Raw genomic sequence first — 20530 nt, 5'->3', positions numbered from 1 at the left:
ATAAAGGCATCAGCCGACGCCATTTTCCTCAGTGTTTCTTGCCCCAGATGCCCTCTAGGAAGGCTAAATTTGGATAAATGCAAATGTTTCCAAACAACAGAGAGCAAATAGAAATAAACATGTATATACATATATACAAACAAATACACCATAATAGATTCCCCCAGCTAGCTACAAGATGGGCAAATACCCTAGGAGTACCACAGTGGGGAAGGAGGGTGGGTAATCCTGACTGCAGATGCATACCTCTCGGACATCTACATTTATGGTAGGTACAAAACTGTACTATGTCCTTCAAGGATGCATCTGCAGTCCTAACAAATGGGTAGAATACCATAGCCAAACTGGGGGAGGAGGCCCTAACAAGATTATGGTGTAGTTAAGATCCCTTGCAAAACAGCAGTGGCAAAACCTGCTCGGGATCTGGAGTATAAGGGTAGATTATAATGCTTGGCAAATGTATGCACGGAGCTCCAAGTAGCAGCCTCTAAAATGTCTTTTGTAGCCACTCCTCATAAAAAAAGCTGTAGTAGTGGCTGTAGCCCTTGTGGAGTGAGGTCTGATATTTTCTGGAGTTGCCTTTCCATGATAAGAATAACAAAATCTAATGCAATTTCCCATCCATTTTGAGATTGTCTGTTTTGAAATTGCTTTTCCTTCCATGCCTGTGGCATACGCTACCAGAAGCTGGTCAGTTTTTCTATTGTTCTTGGTTCTGTCCAGGTAGTAGCGCAATTGCCTATGCACATCCAAGGTATGCAGCAGTCTTTCTCCCCTGTTCTGTGGGTTGGGGAAGAATGTAGGTAGGTGGATTGCTTGGTTTAAAGATACCCTGGAGACCACCTTTGGCATAAAGGTAGGATTAGTTCTCATGGACACTCTATCCTGATGGAAGATAAGGAAGGGTTGCACTGCCATTAATGCCTGTAATTCAGAAACCCTTCTTGCTGAAGTGATTGCAAGCAGGAAAGCAGTTTTCCATGATAAGTACTGTAATTCTGCTGTTGCTGCTGGTTCAAAAGGGGAAGTGTCAACTTTTCTAGCACAAAGTTCAAGTTCCATGTAGGCAATGGTGGCTTCCTTGGTGGCTTTACATTTTTGATTCCTCTCAGAAACTGCCTGAGTAGAGGATGAGAGAAGACTGGAGGATCCATGTTGTATTCTGCTGAAATAGCTGACGATGAATCTTAATGGAAGAGTAAGACAGGCCATTGTGGAAAAGCTCTGCTAAGTATTCCAGGATGTTAGCTATGTTTACCAGTGCTACATTTTGCCCTTTTGCTGCACTCCAAAAGAGATATCTTTTCCATTTCGCTGAGTAAGTTTTTCTTGTTGAGGGTCTGCGAGCTTCCAAGATAATGTCTTTAACCCTTTGAGATAAATCTGGGTTATTTTGTCTTATGCAATGCTCCAAGCAGCTAGCTGCAGTGTTTTCAGGTTCGGATGCAGGGTTTTGAAGTTGTTCTGTGTTAGCAGTAAAGGAACCTGGGGTAGAGGCCATGCGAGTAACCGAGACACACTCCTCAGTAGTGGGTACCAGTGCTGCCTTGGCCAGTCTGGAGCTATCAGGATGATCCTTGGGTGGTCTTCTTTGATCTTCAATAGCACCTTGTGCATCAAAGGAAGAGGTGGGAATGCATATGCTGTCAGGTTTTCGCAACTGAAAGATAGGGAGTCCACCTTCCAAGCAAGTGGGTGGTATGTCCTTGTGCAGAATTTTTTCAATTGGTGATTGTGTGGGGATGCGAATAGGTCTATTTCTGGTAGTCCCCATTTCCTTGTGATGGATTTGAAGATGTCTGGATGCAGCATCCATTTGTGGGCATCCGTGGTAGTCCTGCTTAAGATGTCTGCTAGTATGTTCTCTTTCCCTGGCACAAATATTGCCTTGAGCTGTATGTTGAGGCTTAGGGCTACATTCCAGAGATCCATTGCCATCCGGCATAGAGGATATGAATGTGTGCCTCCCTGTTTGTTGATATACCACATAACTGTGGTGTTGTCCGTCCTTATCAGCAATTGTCCCTGTTGGAGAAACGGTCTGAATGCCTGAATTGCCAGTTTTACTGCCAGCATCTCTTTTTGGTTTATGTGTAGGTTTAGCTGGTCTTGAGTCCCTAAGCCTTGTATGCACTTGTCCAGCATGTGTGCCCCCCAACCAAGGTCTGAGGCGTCTGTGGTGATAGTCTGGCTTGGTTGAGGGCTGTGGAAGGGCAGTCCTTTGTTCAATTGACAGGCCTGAGCCCACCATTGGAATTCTTGCTTCAGGCATGGAATTATTGGAATTTGGGTTTCTAGGCTGTGCTTGTGCTGAGACCATAAATTCCTGAGGTACCATTGCAACTTCTTCATATGCAGTCTGGCATGTGGGATCAAAATTATGCAGGATGCCATGTAACCCAGGGCTTGCAGGACTTTCCTTGCTGTAAGCTGGTTCTGCGTTGTTAATGCCATGAAGTAGAGTGGAAGGTGCTTTTGTTTTTCTGCTGTGAGGGATGCCATTTGATTTGATGTGTCCAGTTCTGCACCCAAGAAAGTTATCCTTTGGGATGGCAAAGTACAGTTTTGTACCTACCATAAATGTAGATGTCCGAACTGGATAGCATCTGCAGTCATAACAACTGGGTTGTCCTGTCGTCAGGCAGCCCTTCAGTCGGCCGGATTCCAAAGTCCGGGTCCGGCTTCGGCTGATGTCGCACTTCACCCGACGTCATCTCTGCTGGTCTTCGGGTATAAAGGCATCAGCCACGCCATTTTCTTCAGTGTTTCTTGCCCCAGATGCCAGTTGCCCTCCTGGAAGGCTAAATTTTGGATAAATGCCAATGTTTGCAAAAGGATAGAGGCAAACTCAGAAAATAAGCATGTATGTACATATATACAAACAAATACACCATAAGAGACTCCCCCCCCACCAGCTAGCTATTAGGAGGGTAAATACCCTAGGAGTACCACAGAGGGGAAGGAGGAGGTAATCCTGACTGCAGCTGCTATCCAGTTCGGACATCTACATTTATGGTAGGTACAAAACTGTACTATGTCCTTCACGGATGCATCTGCAGTCATAACAACTGGGTAGAATACCATAGCCAACTAGGGGAGGAAAAATAGATTATGGTGTGGTTAGGATCCCTTGCAGTACAGCAGTGGCAAACCCTGCTCGGGATCTGGAGTAAAGGTAAATTATAATGCTTGGCAAATGTATGCACGGAGGTCCAAGTAGCCGCCTCAATAATGTCCTTGGTTGCCACTCCTCGTAAGAAGGCTGTGGTAGTGGCTGTTGCCCTTGTAGAATGAGGCCTTATGTTCTGTGGAATTGGTTTTCCATGGAAGGAGTAACAGAATCGTATGCAATTTCCTATCCATTTGGAGATTGTCTGTTTGGGAATAGCTTTTCCTTCTCTTCCTGTTGCATAGGCTACAAAAAGCTGGTCAGTTTTCTGTTACTTTTGTTCTGTCCAGGTAGTAGCGTAACTGTCTATGTACATCCAAGGTATGCAGCATTCTTTCCCCTCTGTTTTGAGGGTTGGGGAAGAAGGTAGGTAGGTGGATTGCCTGGTTTAAAGACACTCTGGATACCACCTTAGGCATAAATGTAGGATTAGTCCTCATGGACACTCTATCTTGGTGGAAGATTAGGAAGGGCTGTACTGCCATTAGGGCCTGAAGTTCAGACACCCTCCTTGCTGAGGTTATTGCCAGTAGGAAAGCAGTTTTCCACGATAGATGCTGTAGCTTTGCTGTTGCTGCTGGCTCGAGTGTCAGCTTTTCTAGTACAAAGTTCAAATCCCAAGCTGGCAATGGTGGTTTCCTAGGGGGTTTTACATTCTTAATCCCTCTGAGGAACTGCCTGAGTAAAGGATGGGAAAAGACAGGTGGATCAAAGCTGTATTCTGCTGAAATAGCTGATGCATGTATCTTGATGGAGGAGTAGGACAGGCCTGTATGCAGAAGTTCTGCCTAATACTCCAGAATGTTAGCCATATCTATATTTGACACATCCTTTCCTCTTTCAGCACTCCAAATGACAAATCTTTTCCATTTTCCTGCATTGTTCCTTCTTGTTGAAGGTCTGCGGGCTTCAAGGATAATGTCTTTCACCCTTTGGGAAAGTTCTGGATTAGTTGTTGCTATGTAATGTTCCATGCAGTCAGTTGCAACGTTTTAGGTTTGGATGCATGATGTTGTAGTTGTTCTGAGTTAACATCAAAGGCCTCAGGGTATTGACCACATCTTGTCCCGAGACATGCTTCTTAGCAATGGGTACCAGTGTTGTCTTGGCCAGTTTGGAGCTATCAGGATTATCCTCCTTGATTTTTAGTAATACCTTGTGTAGCAAAGGAAGAGGTGGGAATGCATATGCTGTCAGACCTTTCCAGCTGAAGGAGAGAGTCCACTTTCCATGCAAGTGGGTGGAATGTCCTTGTGCAGAATTTTTGAGCTGGTGATTGAGAGGCGAATAGATCTATCTGTGGCATTCCCCATTTCTTTGAGATGGTCTTGAAGATGTCCGTGTAGCATCCATTCGTGAGCATCCGAGGTGGTTCTGCTTAACATGTCTGCTAGAGTATTCTCCTTTCCTAATATTGCCTGTAACTGGATGTTGTAGCTGAGTGCCAGGTTCCAAAGGTCCAAGGTCATTCTGCACAGGGGTATGAATGAGTGCCTCCCTGTTTGTTGATGTACCACATGACAGTGGTGTTGTCTGTCCTTATCATCAATTGGCCTTCTTTGAGGAATGGTCTGAAGTTTTGGATTGCCAGTTTTACTGCCAGCATTTCTTTTAGGTTGATGTGCAGGTGAAGCTGGTCCTGTCCATAATCCTTGCCATGTGAGCCCCATCCTAGGTCTGAGGCGTCTGTTGTGATGGTTTGGCTTGCTTGATAGTTGTGAAAGGGTAGGCCTGGGTTTGACTGGCATGCTTGAGCCCACCATAGGAACTCCTGTTTTAGGCATGGTATTAGTGGAATTTCTGTTTCTAGGCTGTGCCTGTGTTGGGACCATAAATTCTTTAGGTACCACTGTAGTTTTCTCATATGTAGCCTGGCATGTGGAACTAAGATTATGCATGATGCCATGAAGCCCAGGGCCTGCAGAACTTTTCTTGCTGTTAGCTTGTTCCGTCTTGTTAGTGCCAAGAAGTAAAGAGGGAGTTCTTTTGTTTTTCTGTAGTTAGGAATGCCATTTGTTTTACTGTGTCCAATTCCGCCCAAGAATGTCCTTGTTTGGGATGGTATCAGCCTTGACTTTTGTAAATTGACTGTGTATCCCAGAGCTTGTAGCAAGTAAATGACCCTTTGTAAATCTGTTGTCAGCTTGCTTGGGTTGTCCCTTGTAGCAGACAGTCGTCCAGGTATGGATAAATTTGAATTCCTGTAGTCTGCAGTGGGCGATCACTGATGCCAGGCATTTTGTGAATACTAGTAGATAAGCCAAAGGGCAATGCTGAGAATTGATAGTGCTCTGATCCTGCAAGAAATCTGAGGTATCTTCTGCAAATTGGTCGGATGGGGACGTGCAGGTATGCCTCCTTGAGATCTAGAGTTACCAGCCAACACTCCTTGCCCAGCATGAAGCTGCTGTAGAGTCAGCATTTTGAATTTTGGGACAATGATGTATGTATTTAAGGTGGACAGGTGAATAGGTCTCCAACTTTTTTCCTTTCTTGGAACTAGGAAAAGTCTGGAGTAAAATCCTTTGCCTTGTTCTGTTCTTGGAACTCTTTCCACAGCTCTCATCTTTGTTAATTGCATTATCTGTTGTAGAGCTTCTGTTTTTTGATTTGGAGGCAGGTTTGGCATTCCTCTTTTGACTGGTAAAGTGTGGAAGTGGAACCGGTAACCTTGGTCTATGGTTTGCAAAATCCACTTGTCTTTGTGATATAGTGCCAGTTCTTTGAAAATAAGGTTAATTTTGCTATTTGTTCCCTGGTAGGCGGAGTTAGAATCAAGTTACTGTTGTTGTGCTGTTGTAGTGGTACTGGCTGTGTCTGTGCCTCTGTTATTACCATGCCACTGTCGTCCTCTGTAGGCACCCCCTCTGGGTTGATTTCTGCCTCTGGAACATCTATTTCTGCCCCTTTGGGATCTTGTGGAGTCAGGAAAGGACCAGTTTTTGGCAGGCCAGTTCCTGCTAAACCTTGGGGGCTGAACCTGCAAGAAATCTTTTACTGTTTGGACAGATTTTGCCTTTTCTTCCATTAACAAACTGGCCTTATCCATAGGAGCATCTAATAACTTAGCTTTAACATGATCCGGTAAGACCTGTTCCTTCAGCCATGCATGTCTTCTTATCACTGTGCCAGTCATGGCTGATCTAAATGAAGCCTCCAGTGCATCATAGCCACATTTCTGTGAATGGTTACTAACCTGTTGTATGTTATTTACCATCTCTAATACATATTTCTTATCTATAGAGTCATCAGAGGATAGCTTTTTAGTTAACTGATCAAGCATAAACTCTTGATATTGTATCATGTGAAACTGACAGTTTAAAGCTCTGGCTGAGAGAGTAGCTGAGGTGTAAACCTTTTTGCCCCATCTGTCTAAAGACCTGGCTTCCCTTTCAGAAGGAATAGGAGGGTCTGCAAGTGGGGCCTTGTATAGGTGATGATGGGTGTCTGGTACCCTGTAAAATCTATCTGGTTTGGCAGGGGCTGGAGGTCAAGGTTTCCCCAAAGGAGAATTCTTCTGGTGGGGAAGCAGCTGGGATGGATTCTTCAGCATCTGAGTCGATTGAGATCCCTAATTATTAAATCTTCTACCAGAGTAAGCATTTGTGCACTAGAAGTGGGCCTGGCTGAGGGGGGCTTAACAGGCACTGATTTAGTAGACTTGGCTGCTTTAGCCCTGGCAAAGGCCTTAATTGACATGGCTGCAGGAGGCCTAGCAGCACCACGTGCTGGGGTAGAGACATCCAAAGGGATGGTGTCTGATAAGTCACTAGGAACCACTGTAGTAGGTAAAATATCTGAGGTCGATTCAAGTAATGTAGCAGGAATCTCAGAAGTAGTCATAGATTCAGCTGTGCTTTGATCAGTTTTCTTAACCATGGTTTAAAATCAGAACCGAAAAACTGTTCAGCAAACTCCGACCGACGCCCTAAGCGTTAAACCAATGAAGCACAGGCTGAACAGGCTGCTACGTCGTGGTCTGGGCCTAGACAAGGCAAACAGTAAGAGTGGAAATCTTTATGAGGTATTTGTTTCCCACAAGTTTCTGACATCGGCTGAGGCAAGAAAGAGTCCGTAGTAGTAATCTCTGGATCCAACCGACCGCACAACAGCTTCTGCTTGGTACGCCACAAGAGAAAGACTGAAGAAAATGATGCCTTTATACCACCAGCAGAGACCGGACTTTGGAATCCGGCCGACTGAAGGGCTGCCTGACGACAGGACAACCCAGTTGTTATGACTGCAGATGCATCCATGAAGGACATCAGCCTTGACTTTTTTATATTGACTGTGTATCCCAAGGCTTGCAGTAGATGAATGACCCTTTTCAAGTATTTTGTTAATTTGTTTTTGTTGTCCGCTTGTAGCAGGCAGTCGTCCAGGTAAGGGTAAATTTGAATTCCCTGAAGCCTGCAATGAGCAATTACTGATGCCAGGCATTTCGTGAATACTCTGGGCGCAGTAGATAAGCCAAAAGGCAATGCTGAGAATTGATAATGCTCTGATCCTGCAAGAAATCTGAGGTATCTTCTGCAATTTGGTCGTATGGGGACGTGAAGGTATGCCTCCTTGAGATCTAGAGCTACCAGCCAAGACTCCTTGCCCAGCATGGGAAGAAGCTGCTGTAGAGTCAGCATTTTGAATTTTGGGACAATGAGGTATGTGTTCAGCGGACAGGTCTAGAATAGGTCTCCATTGATTTTCCTTCCTTGGCACCAGGAAAAGTCTGGAGTAAAATCCTTGCCCTTGTTCCATAGATGGTACCTTATCTATAGCTCTCATCCTTTTTAAGTTGTCTATTTGTTCTAGAGCGTTTGCCATTTGATTTGGAGGTAGGTTTGGCATTCCTCTCTTCCTTGGTAGAGTATGGAAGTGAAACCTGTAACCTTTGTCTATTGTCTGTAAAATCCATTTGTCTCCTGTAATGCAATGCCAGTTTACTGAAAATAAGGCTACCTTTCCGCCTAAGGGTGCTTCTAGTTGTTCCCTGGTAGGCGGCTTCAGAGCCAAGTCACTGTGATTGTCCTGTGGAAGTGGTAGTGGCTGGGTCTGCAGCAGTACTTCGCTGGTTGTTAGGCTGCCACTGACATCCTCTGTAGGCACCTCTGGATTGACCTCTGCCTCTTGTGCGCCTATTCCTGCCTCTCTGTGCTCTGTTGGAGTCTGGAAAGGACCAATTCTTGGAAGGCCAGTTCCTACTAAACCTTGGAGGCTGGACCTGTAAGAAATCCTTGACTGTCTGGACAGATTCTGCTTTCTCTTCCACCTTCTTAAGCACTTGCTGTGCAGGAGAGCCAAACAAATTGTGTTTATCCATGGGAGCATCTAGGAGCTTTGATTTTACATGGTCTGGTAAGGACTGCTCTTTTAACCATGCATGCCTTCTGATCACTGTACCAGTCATAGCTGATCTAAAGGAGTCCTCCAGTGCATCATAGCCGCATTTTAAGGAATGATTACTGACCTGCTGTATGTTATGTACCATTTCCTGAAGAGACTTTTGGTCTAAAGGTTCAGGTGAGGACAGTTTTTTAGATAACTGATCTAACATAAATTCCTGATACTGAATCAAGTGGAATTGACAGTTTAAGGCCCTAGCCGAAAGAGTTGCAGAAGTATAAACTTTTTTACCCCATCTCGAAGGGGCTAGATTCGCTTTGAGAGGGGAGTGGGTTTTTGGCAGAGGTAGCTGCTACCGCTTTGGGGCCCTGTGAAACAGTTTCAGGATCTGCAAAAGGAGCCTTATACAAGTGATTATGTGTGTCCGGAACCCTGTAGTATCTGTCGGGCTTAGCAGGGGCCGGAGGGAGTGAATCAGGAGCAGTACAAGCATCATTAAATGCATCATCCACAACTGTAAGTACTGGAGGAATGGCTAAAGGCCTATGCTGTGGCAAATGCAAAAAAGTTCTAAGCCTTTTCCTAGAGTCTGAGAAATCCTGACCCTGCCATTGAAACTGTTCCCTCATAGCATGCAGGGTTTCCCCAAAGGAAAATTCCTCAGGAGGAGAGGCAGAAGGAATGGAGTCTTCTGCATCAGAGTCCTCATATGGAGAATAAGGGCCCTCAGGAGGGTTTGTATTTTCTGTATCGTCTGAGGAGTAATCAGTGGAAACTGGCTCAGGGGGTTCTGCTCTAGGCCTCTTCTCTGGAGGGGGTTGAGAGGCCCTATCAGGGTGAGACTGGGATCCCCTGATCAAAGAAATGAGATCCTCTGCTAGACTAAGCATTTGAGTACTAGAGCTAGGCCTGTGAGAGGGGGTTTTAGTAGGCACGGCCTTGGAAGATTTAGCTGCTTTAGCCCTGGCAAAGGCCTTAATTGACATGGATGCAGGGGGCCTAGCAGCTCCACGTGCAGGAGTAGATACATCTAGGGGAACAGTATCTGATAAATCCTGAAAAACTGTAAGAGCAGGAGGAATTTCAGTAGCAGATTCAGCCATGCTGGAAGAGGCCTCGGTAGTAGGAGGCATGCTTTCGGCCGAAGGAAGAACCGCAGACTCGGTTTCAGCGAAACCGAGACACTGCTGTTGGCTTAACCGCGTTTCGGCGAAACCACGGACCACGAGTGTCGGTCCTTTTCCTTACGCTTTTAGCTAAATGCGGTCGGAGTCTCCGACGGCATGATATAAGCAAAAGCGAGCCGAAAACTCCTCAAACTCCGACCGACGTCTAAGCGTCCGTCGGTTGAAGGAAGCACAGGCTAAACAAGCTGCTACGTCGTGGTCTGGGCCTAAACAAGGTAGGCAGTAAGAGTGGAAGTCTTTATGAGGTATTTGTTTCCCACAAGTTAAACAGTTATTCACTTTTTCTGACATCGGCTGAGGCAAGAAAGAGTCCCCAACGGGATACTTAGCTTTTTAGAAGTCTTCGGTAGTAGTAATCTCTGGATCTGACCGACCAGCACTTGCGAACAGCTTCTGCTTCGGGCGCCACGCGGCAAGAAAGACTGAGGAAAATGGCGTCGGCTGATGCCTTTATACCCGAAGAACTGCAGCTATGACGTCGGGTGAAGTGCGACACCAGCCAAGGCCAGACCCAGACTTTGGAATCCGGCCGACCGAAGGGCTGCCTGAGGCCAGGACAACCCATTTGTTAGGACTGCAGCTGCATCCTTGAAGGACATCAGTTACGCTCCTAACAGTACAAACTAAACGTATTGAAAAATATAACTTCTGCATTATTAGCCTACTGTAGAACAATTATAAAACAAATTTAACAGGACATTCCTAAAACATATACTAATATTGTCATGGTATGCAACTGTCTAGGGCAACCTAATAAGCATATTATGCATTTTAAATGTTTTTATACATTAATAATGCATTTTAAATCACTTTCCTGGAAAAGAGCTGCTAACAGGGCATCCATGAAAATAAATATTCACAAATAGTGATAGTATTGTCCTCATAACCAATCCTTTCAAGTACTCTAGCAAGTACAACACATGAAATACAAATGAATCAACTGTTCTTTCCAAGATGTCCTTGGAATAGTTATTTAATGACTGTACATTCTTATCTCTAATAATAGCCATCAAGCACTATAGGTGACTCACATATCACAAAAACATTTGTAATAGGATATCTGCAAAACATATGCTTAGAAATAGTATTACTGTCATAACAAACAATTATACAGACAATGCAATAACTTCAAAACATTACAGAATATTAGTAAACAGTGACATAACACACTGTAAATCACGTAATCACAAAAACGTTCTGCAACAGAGCATACAAAAAAAAAGATTCAAAAATAGTAATACTGTCTTAATAAGTAGTAATACAAAGCAATATGAGTTCAAAACATCCTGAAATACTACCAGACAGTGACAATTTTATTCCTATCTTGAGCATCACTCTCATTCAAGTTTTTTTAAATCACTTTGTTACTCTTGCATGCAACAAACACCCTTATTGATTCACAAGATGTTTAAATTCAACTGACATGCACAGCTCAGCAGAACTGAAAAGTTTACATGCATCACTGCTCCACCACATTCACGTTTATTGACTCTATTACATGGATCCAAATGTATTATTATTGGGTAACAACATTTGAATAAGCAGAGTAACAAAAAACTTAGAACACAGTCTCCATTATACAGCCCACCCTTCACTACAGTACAATTGGTCACCATTAATGTGATTTCCTGAAAGTTCTAAGTCAACTCAAATAGCCAAGTGGCATCCCCTCCCATCACATATTTCCTAGTGTACATGTAAAAGTCTCAACTTTCCCTCACCTTCCCATTGTTCTGGCTCTCATCTGCCTCTTCCTTCTAATTCAACATCTAGGTAGTCATGTACCTCTTGTTGTTTAGCTTTGTAGGACACCATGTGACCCAAGATGTTTAGCAAGCCAGGCCTGTCTCAAAAAAAAAAAGCCCATCTATCATTAACTATGTTGAGGTGAACAATTGAATCCCAGCTGTAAAAAGAAACACAAAGAATTGCTGGTATCATGTTGCCAAACTTAAAAAAAAAAAAATTGCTCCTTCTCAGAAAAAGTCAAAAACTGTACCAAAATCAACCAAAATCACTCTTGGTCAACCAAATGTACCTATTAAGTATCCATCAGTCTCCTCAAAAATCCAGTCTAGTGTTCTATCATGTTGTACTGAATTTATCAAACCATCTCATCAGCAATTACCATTATCACCACCTAAATCCCTGAAAAAAAAACTCAAATGTAAACCAGTAAGTTATAATTGCGATTCCCAAAAGTAAAAGAAAAAAAAAAGAAGTTATGTACTTACCATAACGTTCCATGTGTGTTTTCCATCTCGTTCTTTATTCTCACTGGTGGGATTGGATCCATCTCGGCCATTACATAAGCTCGTGGTCCTCAGCTAAGCTCATGGGCAGATTTCCCTACCCATGACGCAACTCCCCTACTACCTCAGATCTTGTTTGGCCTCAAGCAATGACCAGGAGAAGATGATATAAAGATATCTTGTATAAACATACTAGAAACCATATTCTTTCAGAGGATGTAGAGTCCAATAAAGATCCAGTTAGAGCTACTTGGTCTCCCAGGAGCAGGTATGGTGGGTGGGTTGTGAGAATAAAGGACGAGATGGGACAACACACATGGAATGTTATGGTGAGTACATAACTTCTTTACATGATGATGTCTCTTGTCTTTATTCTTACTGGATGGACCACGTCCCAAGCAACGTAATTCTCCAAAACTACTTTAGGTAAAAAGGAAGGGTTAGTGCATAAAGGGACTCTGTCCTTGTGAAAAATTATGTATAGAGGCTTGGAGGATAAGGCCTGTAACTCCAAAACTCTCCTTGCTGAATTAATGGCAACTAAAGGGACCATTTTCCATGAGAGATATTTAAATTTGCATGTAGCAGATGGTTCAAATGGAGGGGAGACAATCTTTGACAACACAAAAAGGCAGAACAGGATTTCTGTAAGGAGGTCAACTTAAGATAATTCCCTGAGGAATGCTTTACAAAGGCTGTTTGACATTATAGCAGACCCATTATCTCCTATGTGAAAATCCGAGATCGCTGCTAAATGAAACCTGATAGCAGCTGCAGTGGCTCCCTAATTGAATAACTTGGCTAAGAACTCTAGGATAGAATGTAACGGAGCTGTGAATGGATCTATCTGATTAAGACTGGACCAGGCCACAAATCTTTCCCATTTCCTTTTGTACAATTTTCGAGTAGACTTTTTTTTTTTCTGGAAGACAGCAAACTGTGTTCAACTGGAGAATAAATAAGAGGAAAGCTGGCTATCATGGGAACTGGAGTAACCAAGCTGTTAGCCTGAGACTGTCTAGACTGGAATTAACCATTCCTGATGGATGAGTCAGTAGATCCAGAGCAGAGTCCAGGATCCATGGTCCCTCCCATACATGAGGCTGTATAAAGGGGAACCATATCTGTCGAGGCCAGCAGGGTGCAATTAGGATTACTGTGGTCTCCAGTGAATTTGCTTTCTGTAGAACCTTGGGGATTAGGGATACTGGTGGGAAAGCATAAAGAAGTCCCAGGGGCCAATCATGTACAAGTGCATCCCTTGTTGACTCCCCCATTGAGGGCAATCAGGGCAAAGTAGTTGCTGCATTTGGCATTGATGGGTGATGCAAAGAGATCGCAGCAAGGCTGGCCCCATTTCCACAAGATCTCTTCCACAACTTTCTGAGGGACAACTCATTTGGCCACAGAATGGCTCTGCTTAGTTTGTCAGCAATCATGTTAGATTTCCCCAGGATGTGTGTTACTATGAGAAGGCGGTTGGAGGCCTCTGCCCATTGCCAGATCCTGAGGGCTTCTCGACATAGGGGGTAAGGTCTGGTTCCCCCTTGTGTATTTATGTACCAGACTACAGACATATTGTCTGACTGAATTGTTACTGTACCTAGAGGATGGGAGCCCTTTAATGCTTGCAATTCCAAGGGCACCGTCCTCATCTCTAGAACATTTATGTGCAAATGGGCCTTGTGTTGTTGCCAATTGCCTTGGACTGTCTTTCCCAGATAATGTCCCCCTACCCTATCTGGGAAGCATACGTGGTCACCATGGCTTGGTGCTGAGGGGGAATAAAGGGGCGGCCGTGAGACACCAGGGAAGAACTAAGCCACCACTGAAGGTCCCTTTTGCATAAGTTGTTTATTAGAACCTTGTGTGTCATCGGGAGATCCAGAAATAATCATTGTGTCAAAAGTAACCACTGGAGGATTCTCTTATGAGAACGAGCTAGCAGTATTAGAACAATTGAAGCTGCCATTTTTCCTAGAACTTGTAGAACTAAATTGGCAGGAGCCCATCTCTTCCTGCTTCAGTATCCTTACATAATGTCGAAGGTCATGTACCCTGTCCTGAGGAAATTTCACTGATGTCACTGTCATGTTTATCTGCGCTCCTATGAATACCAAGGATAAGATGACTCTAGTGCAGAATTTTTGTAATTTATAGTAATTTCTAGGGAAGAACAAAGTTGTAGAGTGCAGTCCCTGGTTTGCTGCAGGAGATACCTGATCAGGGCGGTAATGAGCCAGTCATACAGATATGGAAACATGCGGAATCTTCTGCATCTCAGGTGAGCTGCCACTACTGTCATGCACTTGGTGAACACTCTGGGGGCTGTAGTGAGACTAAAAGGCAGAGCTCATAACTGGAAGTGAGTGGTTCCCAGCCAGAAGCATAAAAACCTTCTGGATCGCCTACCCATTAGAATATGGTAGCATACATCCTGAAGGTCTATACAGCACATCCAATTATCTTTTTCCAGAAGTGGAACTATCAACTGCAGTGTTACCATCTCGAACTTGGAATTCTGGACATATTTGTTCAAAATGCTGAGATCCAAAAATGGGTCTCCATTCCCCTGTTTTCTTTGGTACTAAAAGAATCTTGAGTGAGTTCTGGATCCTCTCTGGTCTGCAGGTACTTCTTGGATGACTTTTTTTTTTAGCAACTTTTGAACTTCTAAGGTTGCAGTTTCCTTTTGACTGGGTGGAACATCTGGAACAGATCTACTTACAGGAATGGGACAGCAGAAGGGAATGACATATCCCCTGGATATTATGTTCTGCATCCATCTGTTGGTTATGATCTTTTGCCAGGTTTCTTGGTGCAGAGACAATCATCCCCCGACTGCCTCCAGAGGTGAGCAATCGGGCACTCCTTCAGGAGTGCTGAAAGGCCCCCCCCAAAGAAAGAGTCTCTGGAGCACTGATTATGCGGGGCTTCCTCTGCCATGAGGCTGGCATCTACCATTATTATTCCCCTCTCTGCCTCTGGGGGAACTTTCACCATGTGTGTCATGGAAAGACCTCTGGGATTTTCTGAACCACATCTTCCCACTACCTCTCTGACCCTCAGGAAAAGGTCTGGTAGTTGTGGAAAAACGTACTCCAATGGCAGACAAGATCTTGCCTTCCTGTTCACACCTGGTTAGCATTTCCTACACTTTCGGATCAAAAAGAGAAGAGCCATCAAAAGGGGCATTAACGAAGGTAGACTTGAAGGGCTGCATGAAGTTGCATAGGTGCATCCAGGCCTGTCTCCTAAGAGCAATGCCAGATCCCGCAGCCCTACTCGTTCCATCTGATGAATACGATATGAGCATCATGGAAGAGTTTACAACAAAACTGAGGGTGGAGAGCTGAACATTAACTATCTGCTACTGCATCAGTTACTGCTCTTTGGAGGGAGTCTGAGTTCCTTTAACAGGTCCCTTTGTAGCCTGGCAAAATGGGAAAGGTAGTTAAGAGACTGAAAGGCAAATCTCACTGACAAAAACACACACTTCTCATATCTATCCATAGTCCTAGAATCCTTACTAGTAGGATGAATAGAGGAACTGGTCTCAGAAAGCTACTTTTTAGTGGCTGCTCATGGCATCAACTGCAACACTCTTAGTTAGAAAGGCCTTATTTTTTGGGGCAGTAATATATTTGTTTGGCCTTCTTGGAGTAGGCTTTATGGAATCTGGGGTCTCCCAGGCCTTCTGAGAGATTAGTCTATAAGCTCGTGAGAAAGAGGGGTCACCCAAGAGTTAAAAGGGTGAGACACAAAAGCTTTCAGGTAAACTGACTCTTCTGCAAAAGGGGGTGTGGACTGTCAATCACCACGCTGTTTTAAGATTTTGAGGATGCGTTCAAAGGAGGCATATTCAGGAGGTGACCGTAGGGACCCTTCTGCATCACTGAGGTCAGTATCTGATGTGATAGACTCCTACTGGAAGTCAAGATGTTTCCTCTTGCAGGTCTTCTTCTGAGGGACCTCCTCAGTGGGATACTCTAGGGAGGTTTCAGAAGAGGGGGGGATCCCTTACTGAACATCCTCAGGCATGGGGTTTCTGTGATCCTGTGGAAGGAAAGGACAAACAATTGACAAGAACTGGGAGGAAGCTCCGATAAAGGCTGCGTCTTTGACTAAGATAGAGTCAAAACCCTCCTTGAAAGCATATTGCCCTCGTTGAGTACTCCCCTGGATCCGACAAGGAGGTTGTTGGAGCCAAAGGCATCTGTGGTGCTGAGGACAGAAGCTCCGAAGCTGAGGTAGGAGCTGAACTGGCTCAGAGGACCTAACCGGGGAGTGTCGGCTCCTAGAGGTCCCCTGCTCCGACTGGAGGGAAACACTCCAGGCAGATACTGGCTCCGAGGAAACTGAGGGTCCCAGAGCCAATACTGAAACAATCTGGAGATCGGAGTCTTCTGCCTCTGAAATCAGGGGACAGATTGGAGGAGGAACAGGTACCATAGGGAAGGGCTGTATCCGGTCCCTTTCCTTTGGGCTCAGATCCAGGAAAAGTTTAGCCAGGGCTGGAGTCTTAAACAACCTCTGCACAACCCTATCCACATCTTCATCAGACAAGTTCCTGGGAGACCAAGTAGACAGTGTGGGAGATCTGGACTTAGTTAATAGAGGAGAAGGGAGCCATGATGTTACTGGTTCCAGGGAAGGTGAATGCCTAAGATGTCAAAGTTCCGTAGGTGCCGAATATGTCGGAGCAGAGGGGTCACATGGCTCTGTGACAGTCATGGAGCCAGTAACAGCTGTCTGCTCCAAAGGTTTTGCTGGAGCAGACCAGCTGAGGAGTTTTTTGACTAGGCTTCAAGGTAGATTTTGGAGCCGAAGATGACAGTTTTAAGGATTTCTCAAAACTTTTTAGGCAGACTCTGGAGAAATTACCTCTGAGAAGGGTTTTTTTTAGTAAGATCTTTAAAATAAGCTTGTTCTTGCACTCCATAAGGGCTCATTGACTGAAACGGTGACATATGGAGCACAACTCCTGAATGTGAAGAGGCCCCAAGCAATACACACAAAAAGTGTGTGTATCACTAAGGGGCATATTCATTCCACATTTCTCACACTTTTTAAATCCAAGCGGTTTCCCTTCCTACATACAAATATGCCAGGAGTGGGAGAGAGAGAATTTTTTTTTTTAGTTCTCTAATTTAAACAGACATAAAAGAAAGGGGAGAAGAAGGAAAAGGGAATAACATCCTCTAATTGAAATGGACTCTAGTTATGCACCCTTGCACCCTCTAACATAAGCGGGTGATAATGGATAGGGAACACTCACTCTATAAGTCCGAATAAGAGAAAGGCAGTAGAACTACTAGCAAACTAATAATAAAAGTTAAGAAATATAATAAAATTTGAAAACACTTAGCCCAGAGCAAGCATTTTGGAACTTCTTCACTGCGTGGCAAACGAGATCTGGGGTAGTAGGGGAGCTGCATTAGGGGTAGGGAAAAATGCCCACGAACGTAGCTGAGGGCCTCGAGCTTATATAATGGCTGAGATGAATCTGAGGGATCAGATCCAACCAACCAGTGAGAATAAAGATGAGAATGACAACATCACATCAGTTTTTATGTGGGGGGCTCCACCTCCACATCCCTGGACCTAAGCCCAGAATCACACATCTTCAAATAATGGGGAAAAACTCTTAAATCATGTAACAGTTAATCTGATGAAGTTCTGCTGATACACAATTCCACCAAATGTGCCACCAATGTGAAACACCAGCATTTTAGCACATGACGAGACACGCACAATGATTAATCATATTACATGCACATATACATATCCATCTATATATATCTCTAGTCATATCTCTGTCTATATCTATACACACGCACACATTTTATATATATATATATATATATATATATATATATATATAATTTATATATATATAACATATATAAACACACATTTTATATATATATATATATATATATATATATATATATATATATATATATATAGTGTGTGTGTGTGTATGTATATATGTGTGTGTGTGTGTGTGTATATATATATATATATATATATATATATATATATATATATAAAATGGGTCTACTGCACTTCAGTGAAAGCTCACTTCACAAACTCATTTCGTTGAACAGTATATGCCTTTTTCCCCATTGTAGTGCGATCCTGGAGTTAGTATATATGGTAAAGGGTGTGTGTGGGGGGGGGGTGTAGCCTCCACCTATTTTATACATTTTAAACCATATACATGGATACTTACAACTCCTATGAATAACTGTTTATAGAAGAAAATATATACCCAAACTATGTGGGGGCTACGCACCCCACACCCCCAATTTGGGTGTCTGTGCCTCCCACACCCCCCTAACTATACATACTAACTACAGGATCGCAATACAATGGGGAAAAGGGCATATACCTTTCAACAAAATGGGTTTCAGTCAAATGAGCTTTTAGTGAAGTGAAGTAGACCCATATATGTATATATATATCTATATATGTATATATAGACATGTGTGCGCACGCACACACACAGATATATATATATATATATATATATATATATATATATATATATATATATATATATATATATAGACATGCGTGCACACACACAAATATATATATATATATATATATATATATATATATATATATATATATATAGAGAGAGAGAGAGACAATGAAAATGGGTTCCTTGGCAGTGGTCGGTTTGAAGTTTAATCAACCTCTGTACTCTGAATACAGTTTGGTCAACAATACATACGCTCAACAGATATGGCAGACTGACAGTTCCCAGGGCAAGGAAATATGACCTATAAAGGGGAACTGTATGACCTCATAATGAGTATATTTAATTAGTAGGAAGCATGTGCAATAGAGTGTTGTTACACATATCAACATTTATGAGGTTCACCAGATGACAGCAGATGCATATATGTATTACATATATGTGTGTCTCTCTCTCTTTCTCTCTCTATATACAGACACACACACACACAGCAAACAGTCAAATCCTTCTTCCCTCTTTAAAATTCCACTCTAGAGCAAATTTCTCCACTTTGCTTTATCTTTCAGCGCAACGGGCTTTTGTTCTACATAAATTTGGCTACTCCATTCTACGAATTTATTTTACACAACCATTCTTTGCTGTAATGATACAAGATGTTATACACCTCCTTTAGAAATTCACTAAAACTATCCCCAGGCAATGAGAGTTGTTTGCACAATGACTTAAAATTCCAACACGAGTTGTTTGAATAATGATTTAAAATTTCAAACTCAAGGTTATCTGCTACCTGAAAAAGACACCTTTCCTATTTGCATTCTACAGCTTCATAACAGTTCAGCTGCTGTTTTCATTGGGTTAAAGCTCAGCATTGATAATCCGACCCCTAAACTCTATCTACACCTGAAAAAAAAACAACTTATCTTCATTTCCCCATACCTGAAGCCACCATTTCACAGATAAACAGTTACTACAACACAAAAAAAAAAAAATAAATAAAAACTGAAACACAAAGGATACACATTTTTCAACTGATTAACAGAAGGGCAGAAGGGAGTGACAGCATGTTGAAACATCACAAGACATCCTCCCAAATGAACTTATGTTGTTGTTTTAAGCAGCACTATCAGAATTTTATCTCCGGTGCTATATTCTCCAATTTAACTTGCAGCTGTCTCAGTCATGAATCATGTGAAGAAAATTCTGTATCTGTAAAATGCATCTGACTGTATATTTGTTTTTGTTTATCTTTTTTTCTAATGTTTTTATACCTCTGTACATAATGATATGCTGCTATCCCTGTAGCACAAAGCCAACTCATTCTTTAGGCTACCCCTTATCCATAAATCTTTAAGCATAAGTCCATCTTTCCATCTATGTTATGACATTAACTGCTTCTTGAACTAAACGTTGTAGCATATCCTTGTATCTGTAACTATGTTATGTTCATTTCTTCTGTGACCTTACTCACCCAGGTTGTGCTTGCAAAAGGTCCACTGAGATCACTGCACTACCCCGGTAACCAAATATATACATATATAAATAAATAAATAAATGTTGTTGTCCTGCTACCTTTTGCAACTCTACCCAACCTCTACCAAAAGACTAGCACATCAGCAAACATACCAATATATTAAAACAATAAAAATAACACACCTGGACAAGTTGTATGAGGTACTGAGACAGGCGATCATCAGTCAGGCCCTTGACCAAGCACTTCAGGGCAAATTCCCGGATAACTGGATCTGGGAAGTTACAGTCCAGTAATTCCAGTGCTAGCTCAGGTTTAATCAGGGGCCAGTCTTTCAGCAAGCAGTACATCTATGATGTAAACAGTTAAAAGAAAGAAAAAAGTTTTGAATTATAAAGATTCCACCACTGAATACCAATTCAAATAAAATAAACCACTATGTAAATTATTATTATTATTATTCCAGATCAGTACACTATTCCTTTAGTGTTGTCAGGGGGGCATCAGGAAGCACACTCGCCTTTGGTGCAGAAGGCTGTGGGTTCTATACCCACACCAGGTAGGTCAATAGCTGACACTGCAGTGCAGCATAACGAGGGTGCTGCACTCCTGTGTGTCATCAACAAC

The 20530-nt window shown here is 43.0% G+C and overlaps 1 protein-coding gene across 1 annotated transcript in view; it reads right to left on the bottom strand.

Annotated features, from left to right (window-relative positions):
• The window catches only part of LOC122806106 (phosphatidylinositol 4,5-bisphosphate 3-kinase catalytic subunit alpha isoform-like), a 943896-nt gene that overhangs the window by 675376 nt on the left and 247990 nt on the right, over nucleotides 1–20530 (bottom strand). The window contains exon 6 of the mRNA XM_044076344.1: nucleotides 20089–20253. Coding sequence (XP_043932279.1) covers nucleotides 20089–20253 — 165 coding nt within the window. The remainder of the gene's footprint in view (nucleotides 1–20088; nucleotides 20254–20530) is intronic.

This window comes from Protopterus annectens, chromosome 7.part0, assembly GCF_019279795.1.
Source record: "Protopterus annectens isolate FY-2018-M chromosome 7.part0, PAN1.0, whole genome shotgun sequence".
Lineage (NCBI taxonomy): Eukaryota > Metazoa > Chordata > Ceratodontiformes > Protopteridae > Protopterus > Protopterus annectens.
The sequence above is the reverse complement of the archived record's forward strand: the minus strand, read 5'-3'. Positions and strand labels throughout refer to the sequence as shown.